Source organism: Argentina silus (assembly GCF_951799395.1).
Source record: "Argentina silus genome assembly, chromosome: 8".
Classification (NCBI taxonomy): Eukaryota; Metazoa; Chordata; class Actinopteri; order Argentiniformes; family Argentinidae; genus Argentina; species Argentina silus.
Genome location: NC_139662.1, coordinates 7,099,279 through 7,126,778, shown reverse-complemented (window position 1 = coordinate 7,126,778; position 27,500 = coordinate 7,099,279). Strand labels below are relative to the sequence as shown.

General features: G+C 42.8%; 1 protein-coding gene across 1 annotated transcript; it reads right to left on the bottom strand.

Annotated features, from left to right (window-relative positions):
• Positions 1 to 4,630: 4,630 nt before the first annotated feature.
• epha2b (eph receptor A2 b) lies at positions 4,631 to 26,778 on the bottom strand. Its single transcript, XM_083674621.1, has 17 exons — positions 26,644 to 26,778; positions 25,748 to 25,827; positions 23,565 to 24,213; positions 13,779 to 13,934; positions 13,172 to 13,549; positions 12,843 to 12,973; positions 12,461 to 12,632; positions 12,178 to 12,277; positions 11,489 to 11,544; positions 11,265 to 11,390; positions 10,379 to 10,564; positions 10,188 to 10,249; positions 9,870 to 10,079; positions 9,186 to 9,335; positions 8,770 to 8,963; positions 8,217 to 8,372; positions 4,631 to 6,763 (listed from the first exon to the last, which is right to left on the bottom strand). Exons 1-17 carry the CDS (start codon positions 26,723 to 26,725, stop codon positions 6,655 to 6,657), a joined length of 2,997 nt encoding a protein of 998 aa, XP_083530747.1. The 5' UTR covers positions 26,726 to 26,778; the 3' UTR covers positions 4,631 to 6,654.
• Positions 26,779 to 27,500: the final 722 nt, after the last annotated feature.

The window sequence follows — 27,500 nt, the reverse complement described above, 5'->3', positions numbered from 1 at the left end:
ACACAAGCAATCTTATTGATATTTAGTATGTCAACAATTATGAGTGAATCACAGGCTATAGTAGGAGAGTGTTTGTCTTCTCAAGAAATCTCTGAAGTGTAGTTCACCTCCCTAGAGTGCGTTTGCCTTGCCCTCCTCTCCCTGCTATCCCACAGCCTGTCTCGACCCCATTCCTTCTCTAAACGTCTTTCTTGGGAGTGTAGATAAACAGCCATTCTCATATCCAGTGCCTAAATCAACGACATTCTATTGTCAGACTGTGTTATTATTGAAAGCCTTGTATTGACTTGCTATGTTCCTCTCCTCCTCTGTCTCCAGCCTTGTTTACATATTTCCATCGCCAAGAATGACACAAATAAATCTGTAATTGACACAAATGAATCAGTAATTTAATTAAATGACCATTTGTGTTTTTTTAAATACAGTTAATCTGCAAGGTGCCACCATGTAAAAGATGCAGAGTTTAGGCTGAAATAATGGGGCTGGAAGCACTTTATGGAATATTGATGTGAGAATATCGACTCCAACACTTCCCAATACCATAGAACTTCAATACAAATGTAAATTGCATATTCACACTCACAAGGAGGTCCTACTTTATTGTTTCAAAAGAAATTTGCAGTTTTGCAAAAGTATATATGTGTGTGTGTGTGTGTGTGTGTGTGTGTGTGTGCGTGTGCGTGTGCGTGTGCGTGTGCGTGTGGATTTTACATTTATGTTGGTGGTAAGGGAAAGAAAATTCAGACTTATGGTCCATATTCACAAATAATCTGTAAATATCCCATAAATCTGTGTACATTGCAATATCCCAGCCTACAAATGAATATTACATGAAGAAATATGTTTCGTTTTTTGGTTTAGTAATAAGTCATGACAACCTCCTGAGACATTGATACATCATGACAACTTCCCTCATAAATCCACCCATTTAAATGAACTGTTCTCTTGCTACAGCTAGATGTGGGACGGGATGTGTACTGTATGGAGTAAGCTTAGTTCAGGCTAGCTGTCTGTCAGGTGACACATCAGCTCTTCACACCCAATACAATCACATATGGCGGCCTATTTAAGTGGTCAGTCTATAAACCTCTCTGTAGCCTACAATATTGTTGCTGGTACTTTTGGTCCTTACTGTGCTACGAGAGTGTTGCTATTGTTTTTGTTCACACCACCACCCCCAGCCTCCACCTGCCATGTAATATACATATATGTGCTGTAGTCATTTATAACTCCCAGGCATGGAGCTCTCCAAAGAGCGGAGCCATCCAAATACACCAAACCTAATTGTAACCGTTTTATCTTCAATAAATGGTTCAACTAAGACGTGAGTGTTCCTGACTGAACTTATGTTTATGAATTCACACTGCTTGCAATTGTTTGTAAAGCCACAAGGGACATTGTTTGCTTTCCGAGGATAAATCTTGAACACAATTTGATGATAACAAAAGAGATAACAAGATGAAAATCCATCCAACTCAATGTGAGAAGATTCCCTGGAATTAGAAGTTGTGTTGGAGTTGTTGATTTGAACCATTGTGAATCTACTTCAGTGACAAATGCCACAAACAAGTGCAACATTTACAGAGACCCACATTTCAAAAGAATGAAGACCTGAGTTTCTTGTTCACAGACACAAAGGACACAGAAACATTTTAATGAATCAACGATGGCACAGATATTTGTGCAATATAAGACTTTACAGGGAGATGTGAGGTACTTAGGCCTATACTGTGGTCAAATCATGTTGTTACATGTGGACTGCTTAGGGAAAGGTTGTATCACATTTGTCTCAGTGGCTTAAGATGTTGTCTGACATGTCTACATATTCAATGCAACATTGTGTCTCATTGTTCCAGATCTCCAACTACTTTCAGCACAATGAAATCATAATATTAACTCAAGGATTCAGTGCATGATTGACTGAAAAGGTTTCAAACCACTGTCTGCAGAATGACCACTCTCTTTCTTTTCCCTCTTTTCCTGTCTCTCTTAATCTCCCTCTCCTTTTCTTTTCTTTTTTCTCTCCAAAACTTTGGCCAGCACTTTCTGCTGCCCACAAACACATTTTGATGGCAAAACCCCTAAATGGCTGCTTTGTCCTCAAAAGTGTAGGGTTTTGGGGGGTACGGTGCTATGGTGCTGTCTTGCCTGCAGCTAAGTTGGCAAGGTCTCTCCAAGGCCACACCGACAGGAAATTGCATTAATCCAAAACTGGGCTGAAGTAATTTCCCCTTTGGTTCTTAAAGCGATGCCAGAGCTGGGGACCACCTCGGCCGCACGGTGTGGCCCATCATCCTGGCCTGAATAACAGGACTCAGAGGCCTCGGGGCCAGACAAATACTCCCCTCCATACGCTCCTTAATTGGTTTAATGACTGTAATTATCTGCTAGGGTTCATGTCGCAGGAACGATTAATGGCCTTGAAAACATATGTAGACAGGAGGAAATTAGGAAGGGGGGCAAGAGAGGAAGAATAGCAGTTAAGGGGAAAAGAGGCAATAAAGTTGGAAAGAGACGTGTCATGCTGTGTGAGACTGTGGGCCAAGAGAAATAGTTGGGTCTTATCGTCTCTTTGTTTGTTTCTATAAACACATATTTGTTAAACCCTGGAGTCATATGCTGTATAGAGATGGGGTATAACTTGTGTCTCTAATATTGTAGGCCTTGCTTGGTTTATCCAAATTGAGAATTATCTAAATAGGGGTGCACACGCACATTTACAACCAGACTACCACCCATGTTGTATGTACTGTGATCAAATCTGAAAGCTTTTGCAGAACAAAATCCCCCCTTCTTATGAAGCACCAATGAGACTCCACACAGACCAAAACAACGTAATTAGATTGTATTCAGTAGAATAGGTGAAACAAGCTCTGGAGGCCAGATTTTGAGGGGGGTTGCTTTAAAAAGCACTTTGTTTTTCCGTTCAGGAAAACTGAATAGGGGATTGTCGTAAGTGTATGAAAAATATATAATAATCTAAGAAAAAAAAGCCCTCAGATGAGAATGTAATGAAAACAGGAAAATGGGAGAAAGAGAGTTAGGAAGAATTAAATTAGAAAAAGTCTGAGAATAAGGGAAAGAAAGAAGGGCCAAAAGACGGAGGAAGACCAATATAGACACAAATTGGAGGATGTGTTTTTTGGTCAGGAACCCATCTCTAAAATTAGCATGAATGTAAATTCCACAGTGTTGCCAGTTTAAATACACATATGAAAATGGGAGTTCGCTACCCAGAAAAAAAGAGTATAAGGGAAAAATCATACATGAACAGTAGCATAGGCATTTTTTTTAAGCTTTATTTTTTTCCTAATGAAAGTTTTCTAGAAGAACAGAGAAATTTCAAAAGCCACAAAAAGGAGGGAAGCTAAAAAAGAGAAGGCCACAGCCCCCCACGGAAGAATCCACAGGGGTAGGCTTAACTACAGATGCAGGCATAGACTCACAGCTTTCAACACAATCACCACACATGCTATTGTGGCCTGAAACTAAGTCCCGGATGGCACAAACATATACACACACACACACACACACAGAAAGAGCAAAGACACATCAAAATAACATTACATACAATAACATGGAGTACAGCAACTTACACATATGCTGATATGGATTCACCAAAAACACAACCATAGATAAACATATTTAGCAAAAAAATGGCCTATTGTGGTTCTCTTTTTTTTCTTATTCTAGGATGATAGAAAAAAACATTCACCGCATATGAGACACAAATGAGAGAAGGGTGGAGAAGATGGAAAATCTCAGAACACATTCTTGGTTTACTCTCCACACAAAGCCAATACCATTTCCAGGCATCCCATTCAGCTCAAAGAACCATAGGTCAGGCCACACAGTAGGCCAAACCAAGGACAAAGACCACCTGCGCATACAGGCATTACACTGTTCACATGCTCTGTCTACCTGTACAATAGCCTTGTTAGTTCTTTGTTCGCCAACTTTCCCAGATAGATTAATGCTGTATCTAAATATTGACATTCCTTTTCTAGTGTGTTCGTCTTATCTGTGGAATGCATTAAAGGCTTTGTTACCTGCATCAATCAACTCCAGCTGATACATTCAAAATGGAAGGCGCCAGACTCCAGTCTCCCAATACAAGGTCAGTTAAAATTAGATTAGAACAGGGCTTGGTCAACATTATAGAGCTGGGCAGGTCTGGACTTGCTGGACTGCATGGTACAGCAATTTCTTCATCCACATTTTGACCTTGACTAAGTGTGTATCTATCTAAAGAATTCAAGGATGCCAGTTTGTTTTCAAATAAACTAATTAAAGGAGAATTATCCACCTCATTATGCAGAACTTAACATTTGAAAGGAAAGTTTTTCAAGGTCGCACCTGTTGAGGCTGCTCTCTGTTATCTTGGTCTGGTAACCTACAATGAGGTATGATGTTGATTCATGTTATACTGTACATCAAGTCTAAATGTACTATAACTCTGAACATTATTTTCCCTGTGTCTAAAACCCTCACTTCCACACAATGATACAATTGACTTTGCTGTGACATCTACTGTACACCATGAAATGTATACATTTATAGTTTTTTTGGAAGTATTTTAAATGTCAATTTATCAGAGAACAACAAGGAATTAAATAAAATGAATGAATAATAAAAGGCAACCATTTTTATTATGACTGAAAAGCAACCTTCAATTACAAATAAATCCCAGCTCAGTGTTATTATGACAATAAATAAAAGTAAAAAATAAATAGGCTATTAAATACAAGTATAAAACAATAGGAGTAAAAGAAAGTGTTTACTTTTTGATCAAGGTACTGCCAGATTTGCTACAGTAAGAGAGTTTGACATCCCTTTGATGAGAGTTACCTAAATTGAAGATCATATCGTGGGTTATTCTCATAAAACATAAAAGTTAAATTAAACATAAAAGATAAAAATGACAATTGTATCCAATAAACCCAAAACAAAAATATCCCTTTTCCACAATGGAAATTTATCAAACTACAAAAACTGTTATACAAGACTGCATATGAAAACACAGAGCATCATATCTTTGAAAATCCCAAAAAATGATGGCAAAAAATTCAAGTAGTGGGGAGAGCGTCAGTAACAAAGTCATTTGCAGTCATCATTTAAGAGCTTTGGGAGAAAGATGCTTACTATCATATAAATATCAGGGAGCTGGTTCTTGGACTAAAGAAAATGAAAACACCATTTGCATTACCATAAACAGGTACTCAATGAATGGAATGCATGAAGAGAATAATGAATACACTGAGCTTAATGCTATATGCATTGTCAAAGCAAATAGTTTCATCCTACAAAAAGTTTACTGAACACCATACAATAAATCAGGATAAACCAATAAGAGTAGAATATTAATCTACATTCTGATAGAAAATAACTAATTGAAACTGTCACATTGAAATTCCATATCAAACAAAATGTACACCATCTGAAATCATTACATGAAGCATTTATAATCTTCCAAAACTCATCATCGCTACCATATACATTTTTTGGCATTTGTATTTTAGCCAACACACCATTAAGCCAAACACACACAATGTATTCCTGACTTGATACAATGCATGTATTAATTTCAAAATGTAATCCATATTTAAGTCAAACACAATTTATTTATTTTTCTGCTGCCTCATTCAATTTAAAACATGATGATTTAACAACTTGATAATGATAATAATTGCAAGATAGCTGGCCTTTCCTCACGCCTTTAGACAACTCAACCCAGGACTACAGATTATTGATTTAAGTGCTACAGTACATTATAAGTGATGTTCTTGATCCCAATGCTTTTGAGAAGGACCTATAAACAAAAGCCTTTGGAGCTAGTAGAAACTGTACATAATGAGTACCTCATATATTTTCATATAAACCTAAAATCATCGGATCATAGCTCAACATCTGAATCAAGCCCAGAGCAGGCATAACAGTAGGCAACAACATCCCAACTCAGACTTTTAAGAAAATAACCTCCAGTCTGTATTCAAACACCTATGCCAATCTTTGGCCAGCTCATTCCCATTTCAAGCCCGATGTCTGATTTGAGTCCATTATCATTGGTTTAGCAAGAGATGACATACGCTAGAATGGTGAGATGCTGTGACATCAGCACCACAAGCTTCAATCCCAGAGGGCCACTGTAGTCCTCTCAAACAATGTCATTGGTTGAACTAAGTGTCACTTGATTCGTCACTTGGGCGAAATTGGGTGCTACAGCAGCAAAAGACCTCAAATTTAAGTTTGTCAGCACAAGCCATTCCGAGAGAGCTATGGCATGTAAGACTTGTTTTCTTTGTTTGTTTGTTTGGTTGTTGTTTTTTTGGGGGGGGGGGCAAAATAAGGCATGCAAACAAAACATATAAACAAAGTTTGAGCAATGAACTGTATCTGTACAAAAGACATGGATAATAAAAAATATATATCTAATATACACAGTCTAATTAATTGTATAATTTTCCATTCATTTTTGGGGGAAAACATAGAACAAAGTCTGTTATAAATCTCCCAGGCTGGCCCCCCCTACGACGTGTTCAGTTTGGTTTGGTCCGTCTAAAACCTTCCCTGCAGCTCCAGTCCAGCTTAGCTCAGAGTTCAATGTTCTGTCCCTTTCAGTGCCCGACTCAAATTCCCATGACACTGGGATAGGTTTCACACAGCAAAAACACTCAGGGTGCTAGTCTGGTCTTTCAAGCCTAGGATGCTGTAGGCGATCCTCTTCAGGTGGCCAGGAAGTCTCACACCAATGTTCTTGATATCCCTGTGGAGAAGAGAGATGAGAGCGAGTGAGATACAGAAGAAGCAACAGGAGAAATCACATCTTAGACTTGGTAATATGTTTATTTTTCAAAGGCATCTTTCCCGACCAAAACTGATTTGAGTGATTGGATAAGGTCACCATTCTACTGCTTGCACCTGTCTAATCTTGTGAGATCCCCTCTCCAAGGGAAGTAATGAAGAATACAACAGAGTACTCAAGCAGGACCTTAATTTCTCATTTTCATGGCAGGGTAACCTTGGGCAAACCGTTCACAAACACGTGACAAAAACATGCATGCAGCATCCCAGTCCCTAATTACAGCTTTAATTAGAGCCTTAATTACCTATGGCGAGCAAAGCGTCATAAATAGTTTCTGGTTTCGTAAGAGTGCTACCAGATGACAAGAGATGAAACATGGATCGGAAAATCTCACCAAAAAAGCATGACAAACACTTCAAAAGGCGTTTCACATGCTTCTGAACAACCCGCCATCGTTCAAGACTAAGGACACTGCTTATTTTGATACTACTGTATGTGCAATTGTTAGGGCCCAGATTTATTCCTTAAGGTCACAGGGTCCGAATAAATCTCCTGTCCGTAGTTATGGTCTCTTTAAAAACCTAATACTGCGAAATAATTACCTCCTCTCATCTACAACCACTGGATTCTGGATCCCAAATTTAATTCTATCCCTATTGCTTAGAGATTGCTAACCCTAACCCTACAGATCTGAAAGGATCGGATAGGTTTAAACAATATGGTCATTTCTTCATCTTGTGTTCTGATGGGCTGAGTGGAATTTGTTCCATATGCCTCCATGTGTCTGAGACTATTATCATTATCTCTCGGGAAAATAAAGTTGATAATTGAGAATAAAGTCCCTTAATCTCCATACCACCCCTTTTACTCTACTGGCTGTTTTCTTTCCTCCTCCTCCTCCTCCTCCTCCTTTTTTCCTTTAATGTCAGAAGCCACAGAGGCCTTCGCCCTACACAGTCAGAACCAGTGGTTTCAGGCTACAGCAGAAGTGCTGCCCAGGGCTACTGGTGTGGGTGGAGAGAGGGATGAGAGAAAGAATTGAAAAAAGGAGGGAGGAAGAGAGAGGAGAAAGGGGGCAAACCACAAGCCACCACCGCCAGGCTACCACAAATGGGCCTGGTCTTTTCTCTCTCCATTATTTTTTCCATCTCACTCGTTTCTCAAGTTGTAGTAGATGCTGGAGTTTATATTGTGCATAACTATTTTCTGGCTGTGATTTTCTTTTACAAAAATACAAGAAAACAAGTGTTGCCTAAATATGTCCATAACATGAACTTAGTTTTATGCATAGAAAATTATCCATTCTATACATTATTTTCTCCTGCCCTCTCTGCCATATTTAGTTGATTTAGACTAATTGAAGGACTAATATATGTTCATCTAGTGACAGACAATGAAAATATATCCCACTCACTCATTCTTCATCTGAAGCACCTGCTCCATGGTGACTACGCCGGCGCAAGTGAAGTTCTCACTGTACTGGCTCATCTTGATAGATTCCAACCACTCTGACACCGACCTAAACGGAGAGCCATCAGAACCACTGGTACTGGGCAGGCGGATGGATATGCTGGAGGAGAAAAAATAGAGCCGTGAGAACCACTGGTATTTGACAGGCAGATGGGTACACTGAAGGAGAGAAAAAAGAGCCAAACGACAATCACCACCAGCCAGAACCACAACAATCGGGACAAAGACTGAGAGAAGGCTGTAATTACTTTTCAGAGGTACAGCAAGATAAAAACCGGTTGGTGCAGATGGAGCAGCTGATAAAGCTATGAAAGTGACGGGTGTCTTTTCTCTCTATTTGCACGCAAACACACACACATCAACACATTAAGTCTGCTTCACTACCCTACCACTATAAGATATGTGCTCTTTCATTAGCTCCACTATCATTTGCTGTTTGTTTTAAGCTATCCCCTTTGCTGTGTCATTCAGCTCCTGTGTATGTAATGGAGTCTTACCGGGGGTCAAAGTCTGCAATGGCCTTCAGGGACTCAGGGCTCCGGAGCAGCTTGTCCAGCAGGCTGACGATGTCTGGGAAGCGGGGCCTCTTGGAGCGGTCCTGCAGCCAGCACTGCAGCATGAGCTGATAGACTGCTGAGGGGCAGTCCATGGGTGCAGGCAGCCTGAAGGCTTCGTTGATGGCCTTCATCACCTGCCATAAGAGAAACCAGCCTTATTAGACTCACACAGATTACTAATGTATGACTTCCTGGACTCATGACATCCTTGTAAGCATTAGCATTTAAGTTATTGGTAACCTCAACTTCCCACTAGTTTCCATTCACTTTAGCATTAGAATTAGCAGTAGCATAGCTCTGGGTAATTGCAGTGCTTGGTGATTGTTAGCATCTTTAGCATTACCACAGTGCCCTACCTCATGGTTGCTCATGTCCCAGTAGGGCCGCTCCCCGAAGGCCATGACCTCCCACATGACAATGCCAAAGCTCCATACGTCACTGGCTGAGGTGAACTTTCTGTATGCAATGGCCTCTGGGGCTGTCCAGCGGATAGGGATCTTACCCCCCTGTTAGAAGGTAAACAAGAGATATAGAGACATAAAATAGATTGATGTTTTTTGTTCAATTCAATTCAAGTCTTCTGGGAACAGTGCACTGAAATATAGTGGCAACAAAGCTAGCCAATACCAAGCTAGCCAATAGCAAGGTCCATAGCTAAGGACTTTTTAATGCATTCACACATCATCCAAGATTACATGCAGTAACTATTAAGTGTAATGTGCAATTAACAATATTTGCAATAACCTTGATGTGCAATATTTGAATCACTTTTATACTCTATGAAATGTATGTCTTATGTGTCTTATGTCCTACGTCTTTGAAATGTTGGGTGTTTGATGCTTATGCAATGTACTGTATGTTTTTACTGTTGTTGTTTACTTGCCCAGGGACTGCAGATGAAAATGAGCTGTTTGGCTATATTTGATACAACCAACAGTATCAGCTCTCAGCTTCGGAGATACATGTTGTCGTTGTACATTATCCCAGTCAAATAAAAGTAAAGCATGTAAATAGAGAGACAAATAGTGTAGAACACTCACACTGGTGGTGTAGGTGCCCTCAGGGTCGTCCTCCAGCACCCGGGAGAGGCCGAAATCCGACACTTTGCACTCCAGGTTGTTGTTGACCAGGATGTTGCGTGCTGCCAGATCCCGGTGCACATAGCTCATGTCTGAGAGGTACTTCATGCCCGCAGCAATGCCACGCAGCATGCCCACCAGCTGGAAGGAGGCCATCTCACCATCGTGGTCCTGAAGAGCAAAGACACAGATATGGTAAACAGAAAGTGGCAAGTAACCCATCTCTCTCTAAATACTAACCCTTCATTCATAAAGGCAACTTGTATTCAATGTACTCACCTTTAGGTACTTATCCAGAGCTCCATTTTCCATGTACTCAGTCACAATCATGGCATGCTTGACTGTAGTCCAAAGAAGAATAAAAAAACATTACAAGGAAGAAATACTGAAGTAATGAGGTGAATGTTTGACAGGACAAACTACAATAGAATAAGGCAGGTACTGTACTACCAAGCAAGCTGGATTCTTACATTTAGTGACAACCCCCTCCAGGCGAATGATATTCTGGTGTGAGAATTGGCCCATGATGCTGGCCTCGCTCAGGAAGTCCTGTCTCTGCTTCTCAGAGTAGCCTGGCTTCAGAGTCTTGATGGCCACCGCCGCCTCCTTCCTGCCCGGCGGCTTCAGAATACCACGGTAGACCTCTCCAAACTCTCCTACAGGGAAGAAATGGGAAAAAATACATGATTTATTAGATACTATATGAGATCATTTTAAACATCCTCTCATGATTCTAAGTCCCAGGGGGGTTTGTGTGGGGGTAATTGGATCAGGTAAACAAGGAATCATTATTGGTTGTTTTGCCATGGGCCTTTTAGAGAGGTGTGTGCTGGGTGATTGCATAAGAAAACGGATTCTGATTGGTGGTGGCTTGTAGTATGTGATCATGGGAATCAGCTGTCACATGTGGAGGAGGACCAAGCATGGTCGTGGGAAACAGCTTGGGGTGAAGGGGGTGGGAGGTGGAGGCGGGTGGGGGTTCAAAGGGTAAAGGTGGTCACACTGCAATAAACGTATCATTTGTCAAGTAGGAGTTAGTGTAATATCCTTTAAATACTCAGCTTTCTGCTCCAGTAACTTTTGTTTATATTAATTATTCTCCCTGATTTAAGTGCGAGCCAAAACACATGGGCGCGGAGCCAAAAGACTTGCCACACTTAAATATGTCCAAACTTGCAGAGTAAGAATGCAATCCAAAGATTTGAATCTGGATAGTGTAGCCAGTGTCACTCAAGAAAGTTAAGCAGTAGAACAAACGCAACTGAAAATAAACAGTGATTCAGGGGATGGAAAAAACCCTTCAACACCTTCCCCTTCAGCCCCAAAGCAGACTGTTTTAATTGTTTTCTCACTCACCAGCTCCGATGACTTTCTGCTTGGTTATGTGGCTGGGATGAATCTCGCTGGCAAACTTGAGGACGGCCGTGTTGGGGTCCTCGTATGTGTGCGGATCCACGTAGGTCTTCAGCGGCTTCAGTTGCTCTGGAGAATTAGGAAAAAGATGAGTTACTAAAACAATGGCAAAATAATTTGCAAAAAGCAAGGGAGAGAAAATGTGTTGTGTTGTGTCTGTTGTCTACCTGAGCTAGAGAAGTAAGTGTCCTCTGGTCCTTGTCTTGCATGGGAGTTCCTTCTCCTGAATGAGACACAAGGGCATAAAAATTTATCATCTCACTCTAAAAAACCATTGGCACATTTGTCTCTTCGTCCTTTTATCTCATTTCAATGATCTTTATTCAACCAGAACAGCCATTCAGCAACAGTTACCGCTATTTCCCAAGGAGGCCTGGGACTAGCTAGTTTCTAAAAGCGCCTAGTCATTAGTGTGCCGCTTCCATTCACTCAAGGAGCGCTTTGATGAAGACCCTCTATGTTTGCCAAGCCAGACAGGCAGAGAGACGAACAGGCAGCAGTGTGCTGCTACGGTGAGGAAGCGGGATCACCTTTACACAGCAGCACCTCTTATTACCAACAATGTGCCACTCGGGCCCACCGCTATCCAGTATACTCATTGAGCAATGACAGGCTGCATTCAACACCAATTCTTTCCAGTAAGTGGCGGGACACAGATACAGATAAAGAGAGAGTGAGAACAGAGAAAGGAAGAGAGTGAGGAAGGTGGAGGGAGACTGAATGGAAAGGCCATTTAGAGCATTCCGAAAGGGAAAGAGAAGAAAGAGACAGGAAACCAGTGAAGGAGTGAGTATTATGACTGTTTAACAAAAGAGAGAGGGAAGTGAAAGAGAGGGAAAATAGGGTTGTTTCTGACCGTTTGCGCACGAACAGGACCACCACAACGATGAACAACATGGCTGCTCCTCCTACAACCGCTCCTAAGATGACCGCTGTGTTGTTCGGCACCAGTGGTACTGCAATATAACATTAACAGTTATACACACTGCTGACACAAATTCTGTACACACACTACAATACAGATACAAACACTGCTGAGAACATTGGTACACTGACACCCAGACTACTGAAAACAGAATGCTATTACACAAACTCAAAGTCCTCTACACACACACACATACACACGGCCTCCCATTTACCTTCAGGCCCGGTCTCAAACTCGTCCTCCATGCTGGAGCCTCCAGGGATGCCCTCTGTGCTCAATGCCTGCACCCTGAACAGGTAGGCTGTCCCTGGAGCCAGGTCACTGATCTGCACTGAGCTTTTCTCCAAGAGTAGCACAGTGTATGTAGTCACGTCCAGATTGTCATCCTGAGAACAGTGGAGGAAGGGGATGCATGGAGAGAGATGCAGACGGTCATTGGTGATCATACCAGGTCTTCATTTTGGATTGATTCCCCTACTACAATATTCATCATTTGGTATCATGAAACTCTGTTTACTACTAAAAAAGGCAGGGAAAATAGAAAAAATAAAAAGTAATAATAGGACACAATAGCTGATCAGTGTGTTGTACTATACCTTCTTGCGGTAGGTGAGCTCGTAGCGAGTGGGCCGGGGCTGGGACCTGCTGCGGGGGCTGACGGCCCAGGACAGAGACAGGCTGGTGGGGCTCCGCTCATCCAGACGCATGGACGTCACCTTGGGAGGATCTGAGATGGAGCGGGAGGCATGTCAGGACGTCATTCAAAGGTGCGACCTGCTTGCTGCAGTGCCGACAAGCACTTTTAACCTGACACACTGTTTAGTGGAGATAAATAAACCTAAGCAATATGTAGTGTTAAACTTTACCTGTGTATTACCCTCATTAATGTATTACCCTTATTAAAATACTACTACGGTGAACCTACCTGTGTAGTGCAGGGCAGTGGTGAGGGCACTTGTGGACAGTGGCCTGTTCGAGTGTGGCACCCCCTGGCTGGCGAAGAGCGACACTCCGCTGTGTGCCTCTACAGTGAAGGTGTAATTAAGGTGGGGTTCCAAGTCGCTCACCGCCACCCGGGTCTCGGCCAGCCCAGAACTGGCCGGCTCGAAGCGCACCTTCTCACCGCACGGCTGGCACGCCGCCACTGCTGCGGTGCCCGAGTCCTCGCAGCGCCGGCACTCCACGCTGTAGGTGATGTCAAGGCGGCCGCCCGTGTCCTCTGGTGGGATCCAGGACAGCTGTAGCTTGCCCGCCGCTAGCTGGGTGGTGGTGGCAACCAGGTCTCGAGGTGCGGAAGGCAGGCCTGGGGAATCGGAGAAGGGAGACAAGTGGATGCATGGGATGTTAGTTCAATCACATGAGAGATGAGCTCCCCAGTATGTTCAATATGAAGTGTTGTTGTAAGCCCAGTGAAAAGCACTTGATAAACAAACTTCTTATCAATGTCATTGAAAAATCCACCAATGCTGGCACTACACATTCAAAAGTCATGATCCAAAATGGCTGCTCCTCCTCCATGTCCTCATCCTCACCTGAGCAGGGTCCTGTGGGTGGGTCGTCAGGGGAGCGGTAGAATCCGTCCACACAGGGACACACCAGCGCCCCGGGACTCAACAGCTGGGTGTTCGCAGGACACACCTCGCACGCATCACTGGACACAAATGCTTTGAAGAACCCTGGCTGACATTCTGAAAACACAGAGGGGAAACACACATGAGTATTGAGGGACTGAGGAGAGGAACATAGAGTTGAGATAAGGCAAGGAAAACATAGCAGAGTCCCTGCACAATGTTTATGTTGGTGATTAATACAGTGTTCTGCTACATCTGAGTGGGTGTTGGGTTCACAAACCAAACTAGACTCCCTGCCTGCACTCCTACTCTTCCTTTTCAAAACCATCCCCCTCTTTTCTCTCTTTCAACAAACACAACCAGTCATCCCGCATTCCAGGACAGTAAGTCAGCCATCAACATTTCACAGCGAGAGAAAACAGAGCAAACAGAATTGAATGAAGAAAAGTTGCAGACAAAAAGACTGAAAACGGCCATTTTGTGTAAACTCCAGCAGTCTTTTCAAAGACCCCTGCACAGATATGAAATTGTATCGCTGACATAAGATGGCCGCTAATTTCACACATCTGAGGATTGTGGGAGAGATGCAGGTATAGGATCCAGCTATGCACCATAGTAGTGAAATTTGAACTTAATATGGCGTGAAATTTCTCTGAGAATGCTATAAAGGAGACTGAAAATGAGAAGGCCCCCCTGTAACTCCCAAAACATTCCAATGGCTGCTGGTCATGGCCTTGCTCTATCTTTCATGCTCACCCACACGCCATTCGGCAAAGCAAATTTGACTTCAGAGGAGAGATTACTGGCTCTGTCACCTGTTTTGTCCTTGCTCTCTTGCACACAGGCTGCGCACACACATGTTCACAATACAAATGTTCACTTCACTGCACATATTTATTCTAACATCAGCAGGTGAAAAGGAGTAGCTGAGCCAAGTATGGATGTTATGGTTAATGTGAGTGTCAGTATGCAAATTAGGGGACGAAAAGGTTGTAGTGCGAGTTTGAGTTTGTGTGGGTGTGGGTGTGCATGCATGCGTGAGTGAGAGAGCAGACTGTGTAGGAGCGACCTAAAAGAGGTGAAATATGCTAAGAATCAATGATGGATTGTTTCAGTGTCGGAATCCAACAGGCAATGCAGGGACAAGTTGAAAAGGAAACATATGGAAATATACTATATCATATTCTCAGAATAACATCAGGCTTTATTCAGTCCCGCCTTCATTGTGGTCAAATTGGCTGACATTTCCTTGGAACCCACAAGTAACCTCACACACTACTGAAGGAGAAACCACTCCCGTTTCATTTATGTCAAGGGTATTTGCACAATTGGCTACGAGAGATCCCTTTTTACCCCATTCATCTTTTGTCTCATTGTGGCCACTAAGTTGTGGTTGGGCCATTGGTTGCAAGGAGAGGTGAACAGAGTTGGGTATACATTTCCAAAAAGTGAATGACAACACAGCATTCTTTGATTTCGTGAGAAATTCCTAGCACGAAAATAATGTGGAGTGCAACACACATCCCACTAGTCCTGCACGTTTGTTCATTCCTCCTTTCAAGTCAATCTCTCCTCTCTTTCTTCGCCAGCTGTTTCAGAAACATTCACTATACTACTCATTAACACAACCTATGCAGAGGAGGGGCTGGAGGAGACAGAAGGGCCAAAAAAAGACAGAGGGATAGAAAGAGAGTGAGAGAGCAAAAGAGAGAGAAAGAAAGAGAGATGGGGAGGGGATATCAAATCCTACTGAGGACTTTAGAAGAAAGGGAGGAGAGAGGAGAGAGAGAGAGAATTGCACTATTGAGTAGGGCGAACAGCTGCCATCCTGAACCCAATTCATATCCCCGGCTCCCCTACCTCCCCACTCGTAATCCCTAAATTCCTCCGTCCCCTCCCATCCCTTACAGCCCCTCACCAAAAGACTCAGCTAACCCATTAACATCACCATTCAACACTGACCAGCAGGCAAGGAGAATGCCACGCCACTTAAAAGAAAAAAAAGAAAAACACTTGTCGTGAATAGTCGAGATGCCACATTGCAACTGAATAGAGGGGAGGACTAGCCTCTTTTTTGCGCTATGGAGCGACCGAGACCAACTGAGATGCATTTTGGTCAGGGCCTGTGGGGAAGATGGCCTTACACTAGAGTTTGACTCTATAATCAAAATGCATTCCAGCGCACACCACCCAACGGGAGTCATGTGCCTTGCCCTAGCCATAGTTCAGCCCATTTCCTTTAAAGAAATTCTCCATTAAGGTCAACACGCTGTACAAGTACATGTATGCTGTGAGTCACTACAACAGTAAATGAAACTATTTAATGGGATGATAAACTTGGAACTGGTGACTTGCTGATGAGGTATTTCATGAGGGATCACTCTGTTGTCAATGAAATAAAAAACTGTAAAGGAATTTTCCTAAGCAAAGAAGAGGAGTGGGGGCTTTGTCTTTGGCTTGCTGCTGGACACAACAGGAAGCAGGAAGTGTGAGGCTGACGCTGAGCTTCCTTCCTTGAGCAGCCAATCAAAGCATGGAAGGGAAAGGGAGCAAGAGCCACATAGATAGAGTCCAGAGGGGAATGAATATGGGAGATCACTTTTTTTGATAAAGAGAACATGGGGAGTAGAAGCTTAGGAACTCAAGGAAAACCTGTGTATATTTCTCATGTAAATAAAAGTCTGTCAACCTCTTAAGTCAAAGGGCCAAGAAACCAGAGCAAAACATGTCTGCTTTTAGAGTCCCTGGGGATCTATGCACTGCTTTTGAGAGGCCCGGTGCCAAAGAGCCTCTGCGTTTGTTTATTGTGAGTTGAGCAGAGGGACCTGTTAGCTTCTGGGAGCTGAGTGGGGCCAGTTTGTCAGCAGGACTTAAGATGGATGAGACGGAGACATTGATGAAAGCATGGACGGATGGATGGATGAATGGGTAACATGCTGGTTGGACGACAGCAATCCCCCAGGACTTCAGTAAGTGGGTGGGGGTGGGGTGCACTACTCGAGAGAGAGAGGGGAAGGGGAGAAGGGAAAACAAAAAACCCAGTCAACTCAGGCTCTTAGCTTTTTAAAAGCTAAGGGGTCATGTCTGCCCCAGGGTAGTAGTGAGTTAAACTGTCCTCGACTACAGGGAGTCGATGGCCAACTAAAACAAACAGAGAGGAGTGAGGGAGTGAGAGAGAGAGGGAGAGGGGGAACAGCGGCCAGCGGTGCATTTCACGAGTGGAGAAGGTTAAATTCAGAAGTATGGTTGTCAAAAAAATAAATAAATAAACCCTGGGAGAAAAAACAAATGTCAAGATCCTTATCACAACCACTCCTGAGTCTTAATGGTTGATATCCACAATAAAGTCAGCCCTTTCTCTTAATCCCACCTTTCCTTTTTACTCGTCCTCATTTTGACTTCAGTTCACTCCTGAGTTGTTTTAGACAGTAACTTTGACATGTTGTGTCCCTAGATTTGCATTGTCTATCATATGGCATTGGGCTGTTGTTTGGGGTGGTTCAGGTAGGACAATGGGGGTCTCTGAGAGGGGAAGTGTAGTAGTAACATGAAGCCAAGGGGTCACAGAGGAGGGGGGGGCTAAGGTGTTGGGGGGGGGGGGACATTAGTCAAAAGGATTAGCAGACCAATGAAACAGCTGTAAGGGAATTACATCTGTTTTACAATTCCACTTAGGCTTTCATCTTGGTTGTTAACAAACACAATAAATTCTCTAATCCCCTTTCTTTTCACACTCCTTGTCTACTCATGCTCACAGAGAAGGGGGGGACCGTGAGAGAGGCACCAACCAGGAGAAAACAGACATAAGAATAAACAGACATAACAAACATTACACAAGTACTACACGGTTGACATGCACAGATCTAAATACGCTTTTAATTTCCTTCTTTCAATGTTGAGTCCCTCGACCACAGACTGACCACAGCCATCTAGGACACACTTCCTAAAAGTCAAAGCCAGACATCCAGGTGGCAATGCACGCTGGATTCCAACAAGTGTCTGCTTCCTGTTAAAAGAGAGGGCCAAATGCACCAATAAACAAAATTACTTATCGGGGGACAAAAAAATAAACCATTTGAATGAGGCGACTGACTGTGGGGCAACAATGGAAAGTCCTGAGCCAACGGGTTGGAGAGTCACAGAGGGATTAGGTGGCCTCCGGTTTCCGCCGTAGCTCGTCCTGTCGGGGGTTTGGGGGGGGACGCCGCACTGACGTGGGGAAGGAAAGTGCTGATCTCACACACCAGCAGCACAATACACTCCACATTGCTAAATCTCCCCCATGGCCTCCGACACAGGAATGTGACAGAGAGGAAATATGCACCAAAAAATGTTCCGGAATACTTCAAAAGTGCAACAGTGAGCAAAATGTAACTGTGTGGCACCTGGAACAATTGTTCAGACACTGTTATACTGTGACAAACATCTAAGAGCTTCCACCAGGGTAAAACACTTTTAGATTAGTGTGTTAAAGATGGCCTAGTATTAGTAGTAGTATTGTTCCATTTGCTCTACTGTCCTCCTGTCAGCCATACCAAAAAGTAAACAAAAGTCCCAAAATCAAAGGCTGAGCTAACGCTTTGAATGTACAAGAGCCCAATCAATGAACCACAAAAGTTTTAAAATCCACACCTAAATGTGGCATTGGCCGCAAACTTTTGCTAAACTACATTTCCTGTCATCTTCTGAAGAAATAACCACTGGGCCTTAATTAATTCCAAATGGAGCTTAACATGACAGTGCATGACACTGTTAAGAGGCATCTCCCAGAGAGTCCCCCCCATTATCTGCGTATCCAACTCTCTGAAGCTCAGCACAAGAGGTCGACATCAGCTTGGCACAAGATCTGAGACTCTAATTTAAAGTAATCACGTCTGCTCTGCGAAACCTCTAATTTCGCAAAGAGCAAAGAAAAAAAGTAGCTTAAATGCGTGCATCTCAATGAATTGTAACAGAATTTGATAAGTGCACTTTGCTTCTTTGGCTGTGAACACAATGTGATCTTGGGCCACGGAGATTTGATAAAGTAAACATCATGGATACGGTGATTACCCCTCAAGAGTGTAACGTTTTGCTTATTTTCATCTCAATCCATTGATCCTGAAGTGGAAGCAACCCATCAGATAAGAAAACCCACTCCAATGGACCTTCAGAATAGACTAGTCTTAGAAAGATTTTTGACAAGCTGCCTCCAGCACCAGAGGCTGGCAGAGTTGTCCTCATTACTCCGAAAGTAGAACACTTTAGCAAGTTCTCTAACTTTGTCACGTATTCCCTCCACTATCCATGTCATATAATAAAGCTCAGGTCCCAGTGGATTCATTCATAAGTGTACTTGAGTAAACATCGACAAAATGTTTATGTTTCTTGGTCAATATATGGGGAATGGCAGACTGAAAAACTGTTTGCTGCATGTACAGTGTACAATTCTGAAAGTATTCAGATCCCTTCACTTTTTCCAAATTTTGTTATGTTACAGCCTTATTCTAAAATGGGTTAAAAAAAAAAAAAGTCCCTTCATCAATCTACACATAATACCCCATAATGACAAAGCAAAAACAGGTTTTTAGAAATGTTTGCTAATTTATTAAAAATAAAATATCACATTTACATAAGTATTCAGATGCTTTGCTATGACACTCGAAATTGAGCTCAGGTGCATCCTGTTTCCATTGATCATCCATGAGATGTTTCTACGACTTGATTGGAGTCCACCTGTGGTAAATTGATTGGACATGATTTGGAACGGCACACACCTGTCTATATAAGGTCTCACAGTTGACAGTGCATGTCAGAGCAAAAACCAGGCCAGGATTGTGTCGAGGCACAGATCTGGGGAAGGGTACAAAAACATTTCTGCAGTATTGAAGGTCCCCAAGAACACAGTAGCCTCCATCATTCTTAAATGGAAGAAGTTTGGAACCACCAAGACTCTTCCTAGAGCTGGCCGCCCGGCCAAACTAAGCAATAGGGGGAGAAGGGCCATCGTCAGGGAGGTGACCAAGAACCCAATGGTCACTCTGATAGAGCTCCAGAGTTCCTCTGTGGATATGGGAGAACCATCCAGAAGGACAACCATCTCTGCAGCACTCCATCAATCAGGCCTTTATGGTAGAGTGGCCAAACAGAAGCCACTCCTCAGTAAAAAGCACATGACAGCCCGCTTGGAGTTTCCCAAAAGGCACCTAAAGGACTCTCAGACCATGAGAAACAAGATTCTCTGGTCTGATGAAACCAAGATTGAACTCTTTGGCCTGAATTCCAAGCGTCACGTCTGGAGGAAACCTGGCACCACTCATCACCTGGCCAATACCATCCCTACGGTGAAGCATGGTGGTGGCAGCATCATGCTGATGTTTTTCAGTGGCAGGGACTGGGAGACTAGTCAGGATGGAGGGAAAGATAAACGGAGCAAAGTACAGAGATCCTTGATGAAGTCCTGAGCCCTCTGGAGCAGGTTCTCAGACTGGGGCGAAGGTTCGCCTTCCAACAGGACAACAACCCTAAGCACACAGCCAAGACAATGCAGGAGTGGCATCGGGACAAGTCTCTGAATGTCCTTGAGTGGCCCAGCCAGAGCCCGGACTTGAACCCGATCGAACATCTCTGGAGAGACCTGAAAATAGCTGTGCACTGACACTCCACTTCCAACCTGACAGAGCTTGAGAAGATCTGCAGAGAAGAATGGGAGAGACTCCCCAAATACAGGTGTGCCAAGCTTGTAGTGTCATACCCAACAAGACTTGAGGCTGTAATCGATGCCAAAGGTGCTTCAACAAGTGAGTAAAGGGACTGAATACTTATGTAAATGTGATATCAGTTTCTCATTTTTAATAAATTAGCAAACATTTCTAAAAACCTGTTTTGGCTTTGTCATTATGGGGTTTTGTGTGTAGATTGATGAAGGGAAAACAATAAATTTAATCAATTTTAGAATATGGCTGTAACATAACAAAATGTGGAAAAAGTGAAGGGGTCTGAATACGTTCCGAATGCACTGTATGTGCATCTCTCTCCACCAAACTCATGTTTCACAGATTGGGAAGACTGTTCAAATGTAGCCTCTATTTATCTTTCGGAGACAGTTGTGGAATAAGCAAAGTTGTTTATTTACTGGGGAACACAGAACAGTACAAAGTCTAAATAGTCTCATCTAGGTCGTGTGAAACGGGATGTTTAAATTTTGATTTGTGTCACATTCAAGACCTGCACGCCGGCCAAAGATAATAATATCTTCATAATCCAGAGAGCAATATAAAAACAAAAAGGGATGAAAACATTTTGTTTGTTACACCAGTGAGAATTCAATGACCATGTATTTATTTAACTCACAAGGGAGTTGTAGGAAATGGGAAAGAAAGAAAAAAGAGGGTTAGAAACTGGAAGTAATAAAATATATGCGGAGAGAGTTTGCTTGCTAGCGAGAGGTGGAGATTGAGAGAGAGAGAGAGAGAGAGAGAGAGGCCGGAAGACAAAGATGCATGCAAAACCAGTAGTTACTTCACTTAAAGCACATACACACCCAAGTCAATTACTACCCATATAAGTCACTCACCGCACAGTCATACAGCTTCAACTTAGTCACTGACCATTTCTGTTACATCAGTTCAGAGACGGAGGGAAAAAAAATATTACTGGAACCTCTCCTTCCTTTCTGAGAAAAAACAACCTTAACAGAACTCATTTACTAGTTCCATCTAGACTTTCCCCACAGAAAGTATTGTAAAGACCCCAAACATTCAACATACAAACTCGATCTGTAAACAAGAACATTTGGAACCCCAGAGTTAGTCTGAAGCTATATTTGCCGAGCTCTGGGAAGAGTGTGCACAGAGCTTTACTGTGGGCGACAGGGTGTGGGTATGGACAGCTCTAACACAATCCAAGGAGCAGCGAGCTTAAGAGCAGCGAATGTGTCTTTGTGTGGTCACATAAGGTATGAGTTTCTATTGTGCCAGTGAAGATTATGTGTAAGGAAGGGCGTTTTATACACAGGAGGAAAGCTGTGTCAATGTCAACACAGTGAGTCAACTGGAACACACTGCATGCATGGGAGGGAGGGAGAGGGAGTGGGGGAGTGTGTGTGTGTGTTCGTGTCAAGCTGCATGCATGTGTACATCCACTAAAAACAGCAACTCATTCATCTTCACCTTACATTGTACCATGGAATCATCTTCCACTGACATTTCTCAACCTATCGCCTCATTTCATAAACTTCTAAGGCCTGACCTGGAGTAGTCCCTAAGGAATTCCTCAACTCTGGAGTAATCTGGGAGGCTCTACAGTAAACGGAACAGGAATGCACCGGTGAGGGAGAAGGGGAAGGGGAGGGGGAGAGGAGCCAGTGCCTACAGCACTGAACACAGCCCCTCATTGTTCTCCTACCTTTACATTCCATTCCTCACCTTTTTACCACATCACTCTTTCAAAAACAAACACATACACACACTTGCTCTCTGAATCTCTCTGGCCTCTCCACAGATTATCCTTCTAGCTGACACCCTACTAGCCGTTTCCGGACGGAAACATTCATTTCATAAATGTGATGAGGCTGTTTGTTGGCAATTAACAGGAAACTAACTGAAGTGTGTGTGTGTGTGTGTGTGTGTGTGTGTGTGTTGGGTGTGTCTGTGTGTATTAAAATCAGTGTTGCAGTAATGTGTTGAGTTAAGGTGATGGGAGTCTTGAGGTGCTCTGTCATGGAACAGCTCCCAACAGGCCCTAGCACGCCAGCACTCTCAAACACACCGCTGGAGTCACACAAAACGTCTAAATGGTGAATCCCTGTCTTACAAAGCGGATCCATATGAGAGAGAGAGAGACACTCAATCGCAGAAGGAATGCCAATTTCTCTAGTGCATGTTATGAACAAAGCCCACAGAGAACCAGAGGGGTCTTCTTCTTCCTTCTATCTGCCTTGAATAAGCTAATCCATCACTAGTATAGTCACCCAGTTTATTTCTGATCCTCCTGTCTTTGATCAATTTATGAGAAGGATAGGGGGCCTCTGATCGGGAGAACCCGAATGCAAATGATTGCAACATGACGACAAAGTGAAAAGATTGACTTGTGACTACACACAGTATGCTGTATCTAAACACGTATCTAAGATAAGAGAATGAATGGCAATGAATGAGCAGGAACCTACCTTACACGAGTGCTAAAGGTCCTGATAAACATTGCTACTAACCGTGGGTGGTTTCACAAGAACTCTTCAAGAACTACTAAGAGTAAAATGGTTGACATAAGTCTCTTCAAAAGCATAGTTATCTTTACTTACAAACTGTTTTTGTCTTAGTCAAGATATGGACCAACAGTGCCTGACATTTCTTTTTGTTGATTTGTTACTGTAATTGCAACCGAACTGCTGGTTCCCACATATCTAGTTTTGTTTGAGTGTCATGGATAATGTAGTGACATGTACAAGTAGGTCTGAGCATTCCTTCCATTCAGGAGTCAAATAACCCAAGGGAGAATTCCAACACGAATGACAAACACAATAATATATAAGCATCTTTTTAGATACCTGCATGTTTTATAACCAGTGAGAATGAAAAAGCGATGCCAAATGGTTACTACTGCCAAACCAGAGCAAAAAAAGACTTCAATACACACCAGAGCAAAAAAAAGACTTCAATACACACCAGCAAACTAAAACACAGTGAGAACACATGGTGCCAGAGGCCAGGAAGGCTAGCTCACATGCCAGTGAGTCAGGACAACCTGGGGGCGAACGCCCTTCCTTACCTTGGCATGCATTGTTGGTGGCCTCATACCCAGGCTTGCACTGGCACTGCCCGACGGGCACCACCCACTCTCCATCCATGGTGCAGTAGATGCGAGGTGGCTCATCGCTGACGGCGTTCCCAACACACACCCCCTCCACCTCTCTTAGCGCCTGGTTCTCCCCACCTGCCACCGTCTCGGGGAAGGCCGCCAGGCTCTTGACTGTGGCCGGGCAGGTCTTGTAGTAGACCCTGACTGAGAGTAGAGCCACACAGGCGCCGATGTCTTGAAAGGCCAAGTAGAAGCCCTTCCTGGACAGGCTTTCCACCACTCGCGTCTCTGTGTTGATGCGCAGGTCATTCCTGCTGGTGATCTCGTCGGGAGCGATGGTGGCCACCTTACGGAACTGACCCTTCCGGAAGCTGGTGCCCACGTCGGCGTCCGCCTCAGAGGCAAAGAGGTTGAAGGTCTCCTTGCAGGTGAGCGAGGAGCCGTCAAAGGAGTTGCAGTCGCGCACAATGAACTGGAGCTCCACAAAGACACGTGAGGCCGATGGGCGGCGCTGGATGAAGGTTGTGCGCAGCCAGTTGTCCTGCTCGCGCTCCGCCACATTGCACACTGAGTAGGTGTAGAGCTGGGAGCCATTCAGCGTCCTCTGGACCACCTCCCACTGAAACACAGGGTTAGAATCATACATTGATTCTTGGGGAATGCACTACAAATAGTGGACTGGATCAAAGTCAATATTCTCAACACTTATTTGGGGTGCCCAAAGTTGATACTCTAAATCAATATTACATGGGGTGATATTTTATGGGTGATTCCAGCTCCCCCTGGAAAGTGGAAACCCTGTCATTTAAACTCTGGCGACAAAGAGAGAGTGAGTGTTTGAGAGAGATGGGGAAACTTCAAACGAGACCTTAAGAGTGGCAAGAAAGGACAAAAAGAGAAGCTTAAGTTTCAACAGTAAAGAGAGGGCAAATATTGACAATACCACTAAAATGCTACTCTTTGATCCATCAAGAAAGGGCGGCATCTTATGCAACTGAAGTTTATCCCTGCTGCCATAAACATGTTTGCGAAAAGCCTTACAACAAGTTTTAACGTAATAGTGGCTGCTGAAATACATTTGGCCCCACAGGGGCTAAGACTGTGGTTCGCTCTCTGCATGTTGCCACCATGCTATTAATTAAAGGAATGTGCTTTGTTGGCTGACTGTGTGGCACTGCAAATAAACAGGACATGCAACAGGAGAAAGAGTGTCTCGACAAAATGACTGAACATTTTCAAGGGGTAATCAAATGTATTAAAATGAATTAAAATTATGATGATTTAGTCAATAACAATCTGCTATAAAACAAGGGATATGTCACAAAAAGATAGCATTAACTATTCAGGCAACACACTACACTTAACTCCATTGTATGAATTTGAGCAACAATGCACCAAGATGAAATTCAACAGTAAATGTTAACAGGTAGTTTTAAGACTCTTTCAGGAGGACCTGGGTTAGTCATGCTTGAAAGTTCAACATGTCCAAACCTGCCTTTGAGTCATCAACACATCAAATAAACCCAATCTACAATGAATTTGCATGAACCTGAAAGGCCACTTCAAATGGAAATAACACATAATTGGACCCAAGCACACATGCTGTATCACACAAATCCAAAAAAGCCTGATGTGTACTGACTGTGATGAAAAGAAGACCAGCCACACATTCTCTCCTTATAAGAAACAGATAACTAAACTAAATGGCTATATCTACATTCCCCCAAAAGCACCATATGCTGCAAACTTTTAAAGTTAATTACAGCCTAACATACAATTCTGGAGCTAGAGCCCTAAAACCACAAGAACCCACAAGTATTCTCTACCAAGCTAGCAGCTATTCTCTCTCCCGTCTTTCCCTTGGAGTAGTCCAGACATGCGCTGCAGTAAAACTCAACGCCTGATGGAATACCATGACCCCTTCCCATATTCAATATTGAATTAGACTTTCACTGACCAAGTCTAAAGTAGTCTCCTTGGGTATTGAGGAGCAATAGCCACAAAGACAAATATGTCTGTACTGTAGGCAGAGGAAAAAGAAAACCAAGCATGGTACCGTAATAAAGTATGTGCTTATCCCATGCAGATTTCCCAAAGGAAATTCTCAAGAGTAGAGTGGAAACAAGACCTCGGCATACTGGATCCATACTCACCCCTGGTTTGTCCCCTTGTTCAAAGGGCCATGTCAACCAGCCTAGTTCACTCCCTGATGCCTTCATGTCCAAAAGCACCTCTGTAGAGACAGAACAGAAATTCATCCTTAAGCCTATAGTGATGTGAGAGATAACGTACGTGAGGGGAGCAGAGTTCATATGCTGATTGATATTTTCATTATATCAAGATTTACCTTCTTACCATGAGGCATGATCATGCATCAGTGACACAAAAATGAGTATTGGCTGGGGAATTGTTAACTTCATCAACTTTAAGAGAGACATTTGTCCAAATTGATAGACTACCAGCAATTAATGCTCAGCCCAGCCTAGCAGACTTATCCACGAGGTCGTATAGAAGCACTGACTGATGACTGTATATAAATAGTTGTAATTATCCATTGAAATAAAGTAGCATCTGGCTCCATTTGTACAATTCATATGAAAAAGATATCACTATCTAATTTGAATGCGGGACAGTGCGGTATCATAGCCTATGATCTTTAATAATCATAATAATATAGGCCTATATGTATTGAAAAACTACAAGAAACTATATTTCCCCAAATGCAATGTGTACAATGTTGAGCGCAGCAAAGTGAGGCACGCATGTTGATAAATATAGATTGGAAGTAAACTCATCTGTTTAGTCGAAAGTGGACAGTTGCAGAATTCATTAAAGTTATAATGTTGCAGTAGATAGTTGTAACCTAAATGTAGCCGATAATTGGTATATATAGACATTAAATGTAACTGTGACAGTAAATGCCTGCTCTAACTTCCTCACAAGCCATATTCCTCACATGGCATGCATGGTTCACAGTTTGAGCGTAGTTTTAACAGGACCTTGGTTTCTAAAAGTTGCCAGTTGGAAAAGAAGTCGAGATTATGCTTACCTTCTTTAGTTTGTAGTGTAATAAATATGCCGTTAATAAATACATAAGAAAACAACAAGCGCTGAATTCCTCGAGAATCCATATTTGACAAACGTTTCGCTTAATTTCTAACCTAGGCTGGGACTGCGATTCCACTGAAACATGAATTGCTCTACTGCACGTTGAATGTTCGGAACGGAAGCCTCATTCACAAATGGGGAGGACATCGTGAACTCCGCCCGATGGAATGTGTCCCATATAGGGAGGGGGTGTGGCAAAAGCGAAGTAGCTGTGCTTTATATGATTTGAGGGCCTTTGAGGGTCAATGGTTCACCTGAGCAACAAGCAGATATCCATAAAAAACATATTTTTTAACGGAAGTTGAGACTGATTTTGGATGTTCATTTTCTACAAGGTACTGAGACAATTTCAGAACAGTTGCTGATTAAAGTTGATAAAAAAATAGTCTTATATTTTTTACGTTGTATATTTAGTTTTGCTAATCCCCACATAACTTCTGAAATATATGCAATTTGACAAGTGAAGAGAAATGCATTCAAGAAGTAAAGCATTTAACAGGAATAAAGTACTATATCATCTCCCACATCAGAACCATTGACAGTATGATCAGAAATTAATTTAGAAAATACATTTAAATATTTAGAAAATGCTGAACTATAACCCAGCCCTCGATAAGTAAAGTAGAAAATGTTTTAATCAAATCTCTAATTTCATGGGCAAAACTAAGGAGTGGGAGTAGGGGAGTATGAAAGTCTGCTGGTATCAGTAGAAATATGGGGAATTAAAAAATTCAGCACCTAGCAACTGCAATGGAATGCTGGATTCAAGCTCTGCCTGTCTACTTCAATTGTTTCTTG